A 10,400-nucleotide genomic window follows, 5' to 3' on the forward strand; every position below is an offset into this window, starting at 1 on the left:
ATGCATATTACTCTTGTTTTAAGCTTAGTCCCGGAGTACTAAGTTTTACTAGGGGGGAATGTGTCACCCTGGCCTGGATGCCACAAATGTTTAATAAAGCTGTGTCTGAGAGCAAGGGGGAGGTTCCCTGGTTAGGGGCCATTAGCATGCAGCACCTCCTGTCCCAGGCAAGTAGGGGGAGCAGGCTGCCCCTATAAAAGCTGGAACTGGGGGCAGGGTTAGGGAGAACTGGACGACCTGTCTCTGAAGTGAGAGGCGTCCCAGAGAAGAGAGAGTCAGTTCAGCTGTAGCTGAGGAGGTCGTGTGGCGGTAGAGGAGCCAATAGCCAGGGACGGAAGGCGAGCTGAGCCTGTCCTGGCTGAGAGAGAAACTGATCTACCGGACTTTGATGTCCGAGGCTGTTAGGATTCCAAGTCCTACAGCAAATAACAAGCCCACAGGGGATTGTATGTCCCTTGGCCTAAGAAGCCCGGAGGTTCGGCCACAGCAGAAGGGACCAGCCAAGCTGCACCAGGCCAAGAGTAGAAAGGGACCCAAGTTGCAAGCCATACGGGCGAGAAGACACGGCGAGCTCAGGAACGTGGGCTGTTACACCACGAGGAGGGAAATAGCCAGAAAGAGCGCAGAGAGCACGGTAGGCCTACACCCTCACCCTGACCAGGAGGGCTTCCCACTTGTTCTCAGACATCCAGGCCCCCTCCTAGCCGGGACTGTTTTTTTGGTCGTCTCACCTGTTCCAATAAAGACCCTGAACTGTTCAAGAGGCCTCCGTTTCCTGGCTATTGCGATCGGAATCATCCCCTCCATCATCCACCTACACTGCCCTGGGGCTACACTCCTCCCGTGGGGAGTTATACTACTGAGTGCTGCACACTTACATCTGCCCCAGCGGTCTGCACTGCAGCGGCGGTTATGCATGACCGCAATCCACGGGTGGCGTAGTCGGAACTTCCCGTACATATATCAAAAGACGGTTCCCCTTTAAGCCTGACACCCTGAGCACGGGACCGGGTCGCCACTACTACTCCCCATCCGCATCCAGAGGCCCGGCCCTGAGTACCCCACGGCCCAGGGGGAGAGTCAAAGACCCAACCCTGTAACAAGTCTAGTGACATGACCAAGGATATTAGCCAAGTGAGGAACCCATCTACATTTAACAGTTTTGGGGAACTTTCCCTCATTAGTGCAGAGCAGGGTTTGGCTGCCTGAATACATTGGCCTTAGGTGAGGGCAGAAAATGGCTTTCCTTAGAGCATGAAATTTTATCCTTTGTACTCCATGGAAAAAAACATGCAAATTAGAAAAGGAATCTGTCTAGCTAATGGCTCCTATTGAGGTATATAACCTGTAAGCTCTTTAACGAGCCTTGCAATATGACAACGGCTGGTGACGAGCCAAACATGTTGAAGGATTGAAAATTGACATACAGGGTAGATACCTCTACTGGGTGGAACTAACAGGATCGTTTTCTTTATTTCCAGGAGAACCAACATGGACCCATAGATTTTTATGGGAGCCTGTAACACTAAAGCTGAGATCCCTGCGTGGTTCTCTTTTCCCCTTCATGAAGGGATGCCAACATACTCACAGCCCCATCAGCGCGATGAGCTGCCCGTCTCCTGCTCCTCTGTCTTCACGGTGGCTAGCCTAGTGCCCGCATGCCCCCCTGCTCTTAAAGGGCCAGCAAGCGCACATTGTAAAAGCCAATAGCTGGGAGGCATCTAAGTTTAAAAAGCACCTTCCCCATTAGGGAGGTGCCTGAGCAACCCCTGTAGTTTTCCTTCATTTGAGAGTCCAACTCTATGTTGCCAAGTTCCCTGTCCTTAGTCGTTTATAGTTTTTCCTTATCCTGTACCATCTGTTACGCACACGCCCAGACAGACTGGCGTGAGCGTGATTAGTGATCCCACTGGACCATGAATCGAGGAGTGCCTGGAGGGGCGTGACTAAGTATCAACTCAATCCGGCCAAGGTCGCACGACGGCTCACTCGACTCCGTGAACCAGGGAGGAACCGAGCAGGGGACCAGGTGCTACTCCATGTCAGACCCCGGTCACAGCTGTTGACCCACACCGGGGAATGCAGGAACAGGCAGGTTAGGCTGGCATACTGACAGGTGGGTACTGGCAGGCACGGCTGGTATGCAGACAGGTGGGTACTGGCAGGCACGGCTGGTATGCAGACAGGTGGGTACTGGCAGGTAGGAACACAGGCAGGACAGGGACCAGTACAGACTGGGATACAGGAACAGAGCCGCAGATGCGGCAGAGAAGCAGAGCAGAGCAAAACCCGCAGATGCGGTAGACGAGCAGAGCAGAGCAAAACCCGCAGGTGCGGTAGACAAGCAGAGCAGAGCAAAACCCGCAGGTGCGGTAGACAAGCAGAGCAGAGCAAAACCCGCAGGTGCGGTAGACAAGCTGAGCAGAGCAAAATCCGCAGGTGCGGTAGACAAGCAGAGCAGAGCAAAACCCGCAGGTGCAGTAGACAAGCAGAGCAGAGCAAAACCCACAGGTGCGGTAGACATGCAGATCAGAGCAAAACCCGCAAGTGCGGTAGACAAGCAGAGCAGAGCAAAACCCGCAGGTGCGGTAGACAAGCAAAGCAGAGCAAAACCCGCAGGTGCGGTAGACAAGCAAAGCAGAGCAAAATCTGCAGGTGCTGTAGACAAGCAGAGCAGAGCACAACCCGCAGGTGCGGTAGACAAGCAGAGCAGAGCACAACCCGCAGGTGCGGTAGACAAGCAAAGCAGAGCAAAACCCGCAGGTGCGGTAGACAAGCAAAGCAGAGCAAAATCCGCAGGTGCGGTAGACAAGCAGAGCAGAGCAAAACCCGCAGGTGCGGTAGACAAGCAGAGCAGAGCAAAACCTGCAGGTGCGGTAGACAAGCAGAGCAGAGCAAAACCCGCAGGTGCGGTAGACAAGCAGAACAGAGCAAATCCCGCAGGTGCGGTAGACAAGCAGAGCAAAACCCGCAGGTACGGTAGACAAGCAGAGCAGAGCAAAACCTGCAAGTGCGGTAGACAAGCAGAGCAGAGCAAAATCCGCAGGAGCAGTAGACAAGCAAAGCAGAGCAAAACCAGCAGGTGCGGTAAACAAGCAGAGCAGAGCAAAACTCGCAGGTGCGGTAGACAAGCAGAGCAGAGCAAAACCCGCAGGTGCGGTAGACAAGCAGAGCAGAGCAAAACCCGCAAGTGCGGTAGACAAGTAGAGCAGAACAAAACCCGCAAGTGCGGTAGACAAGTAGAGCAGAGCAAAACCCGCTAGTGCGGTAGACAAGCAGAGCAGAGCAAAACCGCAGGTGCGGTAGACAAGCAGAGCAGATACACACAAGGTACTTACAATGAAGTAGCGAGTGGACACTAAACTCACAAACAGAAGTACAGAGACAACGAGTTGGAGTTAGGTGCAGGTTCAGACACTGCAGGAAAAGGGAAGATACGAACATAGAGACAAACAAGTAGCGGGCTAGAACACTGTTCAGACAGGAGCTGAACCAGGAACAAGATACAGGAACGAGCCTGGGAACTCAGCCCCCAGGGTGGCGGAAACAGACTAGAAGATACAGATACAGGTAACAGGCTTGGGTATACAGCCCCCAGGGTGGCGGAACAGACAAGATGCAGGACAGGACTTGGCAACTCAGTTGCACAGAACACACTGAAAGAAAGTGTTGCTCAGGCCCCTCCTACTGGGTGGAGGGGGTTTAAGTATCCAATGATTCACAGCAATAGGCTGGGGAGGCATTAGGACTGCGCACACTGTAAGTTTAAGAATAAGGCAGCAACAGCGCCGCCGCCCTAAGCAATCAGACAAGAGACATGTACACAGCAGGTACTGGAGAAAAGTGTGCAGCCTGGACTGATAGGTAAGATGGTGGTCTTGCATGGTGGGAGGTGGTAAGCCATGCCAGCACGCCGCCAGAGATGTTACACCATCCCTGTTGTCTGTAGTGTGCACGTGACCCTGAAGCCGCTCTAGCGGTACCTAAATCCTGAAGCTGCATCGAAGTTACCTGATCCTGTTTCTGAGACCCATGCGTCTGAACGAGAACCTATCCCTGAATTCCACGTTGTCCGTACTGTCTATCAGTCTCCGAATCCTACCTGTCAGTGACTCCGGCCCCGTGTCCCTGACCAGCAAACCTGACCCTTGGGATTGGCAGCTGCAGTTCTGGAGACTGCCTAAGAGTGGTACCTAGCTCCAGTGAACACCAGGTAACTGCTTAGCTATGCCCCCCCCTAGGCAAGTGCGGCTTCGTGGTACAGTGGGTCCACTAAACATGTGCGCCACCTGCTTCCATATAACAAGATTTCATATTATATCTATTTGAATTAAACCATCTGGAAAAGGCCAAAAATGTGACTATATCCCATGTCATATATGTCAGATATTTAACAAGACAGTATCAAGGGTGATAATGCTCAAATGTTTTATGTGGCTACAGTCAAATTGCTACTGTAAGCAATTTCCCTCTTTGGCATTGAAGAACCTCTAAACTGTATATGTAATTTCAGAGTAAGCAGACAAATAATGAGAGGGTACCATCCCATTGTAATTATATTACACACTGTAGTGCATTACAAGGAAAAAATCTTCCGAGTGTAGTTCTACTGCTGCAACTTATCATAAAATGTTATTTCTTAACAGGGTGTGGCGTACAACTGTTTTATAGGAGAAATATTATAGTTTTCTTCGAAATACAATCAGGAACCCAAAATAAAGAGTTTTATGGATACATTTTTTCATGACTATTGCACAAACTTGATATGACATGTTCTCATGGGAAACAAAACCCATAGTGGACAACACCCTATATAGAGGTATATAATAGGGCTCCTTCACATTGGCATCTTGTAGGAAGCATTTGCCATTCACAGCATTTGTTGATTGAAGCCATCATGAGTGTCAAGCAAAGTCACAGGCCTTCTTCCTCTGGATCAATGAGGGGAATAGGAAGTGGAAGCTGTGGTGTTACCCGTATTTCAACTGTACGCTCAAGTGGATCTTACCGATCACCCAGCATACATGGTGGTCTAGGAGGGAGAGGTCTAGGCAGTTCCCATGGAATTGGTGGGAGCTCAGCTGGAAGTGTTAGCTTAGGTTATGGTTGTGGCAGTGCTGGAGGCTTTAGCTCTGGTTTTGGATTTGGAGGAGGTAGTGCTGGAGGTTATGGGTCAGGGTTTGGCATTGGTGGTGGCCAAGCTGGTGGCCACAGTACCGGAGGGGAAAACATTCTCAACATCAATGAGAAGGAAACCATGCAGATACTGAATGATCGATTGGCATCCTACTTAGACAAAGTGCGCTCTTTGGAGCAAGAAAATGCCCAACTTGAGAGGAATATTCGAGAGTTGCATGACAAACAGGTCCCATACACATCTCCTGATTTCCTTCCCTACTTCAAAAATATTGAGGACCTTCAAAGCAAGGTACAGTATGATTTATGTGACATTGTATGCATTTTATAAATAGGTCAAAAGTCATATATAAAAGTTGTATTATGCAAAAGCAATTGAAAATCGAATATTTTCTAAAACATTTGTTATTTAGTTATATTTCTATTATTCACGCCTAATGTATCAGAATGCTTCAAGTTAGGCAACATTTGAATTTCTCAAATATCTTTCAGATCCTTCAAGCAAGCACCAACAATGCTAACATACTGCTTCAGATTGATAATGCCCGACTGGCTGCAGATGACTTCAGGACCAAGTAGGTTCATATACATTCTTAGAACCTATGACAGTATGCTTTTTGAGTTTTTCTAAACTTATCTTCATGTATATCTGGGTCCACAGAATTCTGGGTAATTAATTTTTAACAGTCAATAGGGCAACTCAACATGTATGAATTTTGTTTTGAACTTATGACTTCACTTTTTGTAGGTGGTGGCACAAAATATCCAATTAGGCTCCTAAACATAAGATTTCCAGTTTAGTGGAACATCTTTCTGTGATTACACCACAATTCTCATTCATTCTTACATTATGAAGTCATTATTAAATGATTCAACTTTTTTTAAATTTCAGGTATGAAAATGAAACAGCTCTCCGCAATAGTGTGGAGGCTGATATCAATGGACTACGTCGTGTCCTTGATGATCTTCAGCTTGCAAAGAAAGATCTAGATATGCAACTTCAAACCCTGAATGAAGAGTTGACCTACTTAAAGAAAAATCACGATGAGGTAAAAATGAAAGAAAAATGTATTTTTGTCTTGAGATTTTTTTTACATTGTTCGTCAACTGGATTCATAATATTTGCATTACATGTTGTGTTTATTTTTATGAAATATGGAATTAATGTTACAGATAAAAGAACTTCTTGACTTTTCTCATTTTGTTAAATTCTCCTTCATTGCAGGAGGTAAGCACCCTGCGTACTCAGTTGGGTGCAAGAGTCAATGTAGAAGTAGATGCTGCACCTGCTGTGGACTTGAACAAAGTCTTATCAGAAATAAGGGATCAGTATGAGACAATAATGGCTAACAACATAAAAGAAGCTGAGAAGTGGTTCCTAGATAAGGTAGGACTGTGATAGAACACTGAGAGGTCATAGAGTTGCATTTGAACTAGAAAGATAATAATGTTCTTATATCTTAGAGTGATGAGTTGAACCAACAAATGACAAGCAGCGCCCAACAACTGCAGACACAGAACACGGAAATTATTAATCTCAGGCACACCACTCAAACCTTGGAAATAGATCTTCAAACTCAAAACAACTTGGTAAGTCAAGCCCGCTGTTTGCCTTCATTGTGAAAGTTTCTACTTCACTGTTTATTTGGGCATAGCATAAAGTCATGAGGAGCATTTCATACATCTCGATGAGATAGCATGTGAATAGAGAACATTTTATAGTGAGAACATTCACCTGGATTTCCCATGTTGTATAATTAGAGAGAAGCCTTGGAGAATACTTTGGCTGAGACCGAAGCTCGTTATGGTTCCCAGCTTGCACAGCTTCAGGATATGATATCCACCGTTGAAATGCAATTGGCAGAACTGAGATGTGATCTGGAAAGACAAAACTTCGAATACAGAACTCTCATGGATGTAAAGACGCACCTGGAGAGGGAAATCTCAACATACAGACAACTGCTTGATGGAGAAGATACTAAGTATGTATTTAATCAATAGATCATTGTGGAGTACTCTACAGCATATGAAAATTATTGATTGCATTTATTTGTAACTACACATAAACTATAATGTGGTTCCACAGAAATAAACCCATCATGGGAAACGCTCTACATAGAGGTTTATAACAAAACTCACTCACATGGGCACATTGTAGGATTCATTTGTATTTCATTATATTTGTTAATTCAAACCATCATCAGTGTCAAGCAAAGTCACAGGTTTTCTTCATCTGAATCTCTAAGAAGGTTAGAAGGTGAAATTTCTTGTGTTACCACATTTGAAGTGTATTCTCAAGTGGGACCAATCAGAAAGCATTGGTCTGGTTGATCATTGACTGTTCCTAGGGTATAAATGGAAGCTTAAGTTTAGGTAATGGTAGGAAATGTTTTTTAGATATGGAGGTGGAGGCTGTGGATCTAAGTTTGGCCTTAATTTTGACCATGCTACCATCATTACTTGAGATAGTCCAAGTGTCATATCTACAAGTTGTAATTTTGCCCAAGAATATGCTTAAAGGGTCTTATTAATGAATAGCAAGGGCGTCCTGCTGCCTAAGCCATGAGATTTAAGCTATGATTTGCAGGGGAACTAGACAGCATGTCTTACATTTTTCCTACTGTGCAACCAAGGGACAAATTAAGCTGTTCAAAATTTCCATTAAAATCCAAGGGCCACGTAATGTGCAGATGAATTGTGTCCTCCACAATGAGAGAGACACTCTTTGCAGCTGCTCTCTACTTATTGTAGACCACGTACAGTTAGTGCTTTCTGTGAATCATTTGAAGAACTAAAACCAAGTTACAGGTTTGAAAAGAGTGCAATGATTTCATTATTAACTAACACATGAAAAAGATAAGTACATTATTAATTTTGCTAACTTAATATATTTTCCTTTCCAGCAGGAACACATGGCATAGAAATACCAGAGATGGAATGTCCAGTGGTTCAGGTGGCTCAAGCCACATGGGTGGCATGGGCGGCTCAGGAGGCTCTGGCGGAATAGGCGGCAGCGGAAAACCAAGAACTATAGTGGAAGACATGAAAGAAAGCTACTCTCAATCTAAAAATTAAATAATATATGTTCTGTGGCCTTGTTATATTAAAGCAGATGTGCTAGGCAATAAAGCAATTTTTGAAACCAAAGGAGAATATCACATATATACATTGGCAACATGCGACATGTACGACAGTGACAAACCATGTCTAAGGGAAATCTTGTGAGAATATGTATTTGGGTGTGATGTAATCGGTTGAAGTGTGGGATATTTCTTAGAGTAGTATAAGGCATTACGGGTGTCACTATGTTTAAAAAGAAAAACTTTCTTCTGGTGTCAAAGGTGTCTTCTTGAGATAAATGGTATCAATTGTATCTTAACACACAGATTTTAATGCTGATAGAGATTTTTAATCAGCTTGGCCAAACATGCATGTTAAAGAGGTTGTTTGAGACAAATTATTTCCTAAAGCAGCACCACTTTAGCCCTTGATTGTGAAGGGTATTGCAGCTCAATCCCGAGGATTTACACAGGGTGAAGTTGTAATACAAAACTGTTTCTGAATAAGCAACTAGTCTCAACCTCTTTAACAATCATTTCTGCAGAGCCTGCAGGCATGTTAATGGAGGAAATGCCCTTATTTTGGCCATTTTATAAACACCTAGTGCTTCTGCTTTAATTAACAAAATGTTATTGAACTAAAAAAATGTTTTGAACCACTCAACTTCATTTAGCTACGAGCTATTTCCATTAATACTTCCCCCTCTTTTGGCCTATGCTCTACGTTTGGAGGCTAATCTCTGTCTAGCATGTCGCCCTGATATTACAAACAATGTCATCATCACATTTTTATATTTTGTCTGTTTTTGAGTTGCCTATTCCATGTCGGGGGTGGTTAGACTTTGCAGAGAATGTTTCCTGCCTAACTAATAATAAAACTGCTTGATGCATGAACTATTAGACTGTTTCTGCTTAGTGTTTGTTCTGTGGGATTGATACATTGGCTTCATGGTCAATAACTGAAGAACAAGGTTCCTGCACCAGCTTCAATGGGGCAAACACATTACTCTGTGGTATGGAGTCTCTCCAAAAATCTACTAGAAAATCTGAGCCCTGAAATCCATCATGTTTAGTCATTTAGATGGTAGAAAACTTTTTGAAAAGTGATAGTAGGTCGTCTGACCTACTGAGTTCCTGCGCCAGAATACTACACATCTGAAGATAGGTTTTCCTTAGCTCAGAGCAAATATTCAGTTTGAGGTCTTAGAAATGTTTCCAAATATCCTTAACAATTTACAGTGGGTTTTTGGTGGCCTTAGCACCTAGAAAAGGAGACACATCCCCACGACTCCAACCTACTTCACTGACTTGTGCATCTATACAGTTACAAATAAGGTATATCTGCCAATAAGTCTAAATAGGAGACTGTCCCATAAAGTAAATTCTATGATCAGAACATTTGTCTATGCCTAGTATCCACATGATGTATGTGGGCCTTATTGTATTGTATTGCTCCTGACCTTTCAATTCTATGATTCATGGCATTCTCAGTTTATTCTGTGTATTGAGCTGAATAAGAATTTGACAAACGGTCTAGGCAAACAAGGGGCTGCAACTCTGCCACTACCCAGTAGTAGATGCATGGGAGCTACAGAATGCATCATTTCTATCTAAATTTTTATTGTATGGTAGGCTTTTGATTAAGAAGAAAAATGTTACTCTAAGGCTAGGGTCAGATGGCCATTGATTCTCTAATCCGAGAGAATCGGACCGATTATATAGATGACACTCTGATCAGAGTGTCAGCATAGTGGGACCTGATTGTCTTGGATGAGAGCACACTGTGAGGAGAAGATGGAGAACAAAAGTTCATTTCCTCCAAGCAGCAGGGCTCTAGGTGCGGGTGCCAGGCAGATTCAGAACACTGTTAACCTGCAGATTAACCCCATATATGAATAGTATTTTTTCATGTCACAGGTTCCCTTTAACACATGCATAGCAATGTAAAAACCACTTGCAGTGCATATATTCTGTCTTTTTGATCTACTTTCAGCTGTTTAGTGGCTAATAGAAGTGACCTGACCATTCTTTAGATGGTTTCCATTTGGTTGTACTATGTTATACTGAAGTAAAAATAAATGCCAGAGGTAAAACCGCTGAGAAAATGATCAAATGAAAGTGTTTCATGAAAATCACTGTCAATTTTTTCCTGAAGCGTCTTCTGCGTCAACAAATCTGTGAAGCCGTGTGAAGGGTGAAAAGGGT

General features: G+C 44.4%; 1 protein-coding gene across 1 annotated transcript; it reads left to right on the top strand.

The window, feature by feature from the left end:
- The first annotated feature begins 5,242 nt into the window (after window positions 1-5,242).
- Window positions 5,243-8,617, top strand: LOC141270995 (keratin, type I cytoskeletal 42-like). Its single transcript, XM_073681091.1, has 7 exons — window positions 5,243-5,428; window positions 5,629-5,711; window positions 6,029-6,185; window positions 6,362-6,523; window positions 6,601-6,726; window positions 6,898-7,118; window positions 8,040-8,617. Exons 1-7 carry the CDS (start codon window positions 5,258-5,260, stop codon window positions 8,209-8,211), a joined length of 1,092 nt encoding a protein of 363 aa, XP_073537192.1. The 5' UTR covers window positions 5,243-5,257; the 3' UTR covers window positions 8,212-8,617.
- Window positions 8,618-10,400: the final 1,783 nt, after the last annotated feature.

The sequence above is a fragment of the Phyllobates terribilis genome, unplaced genomic scaffold (genome assembly GCF_046119375.1).
Source record: "Phyllobates terribilis strain yellow unplaced genomic scaffold, ASM4611937v1 Scaffold_5__5_contigs__length_657084704, whole genome shotgun sequence".
Lineage (NCBI taxonomy): Eukaryota > Metazoa > Chordata > Amphibia > Anura > Dendrobatidae > Phyllobates > Phyllobates terribilis.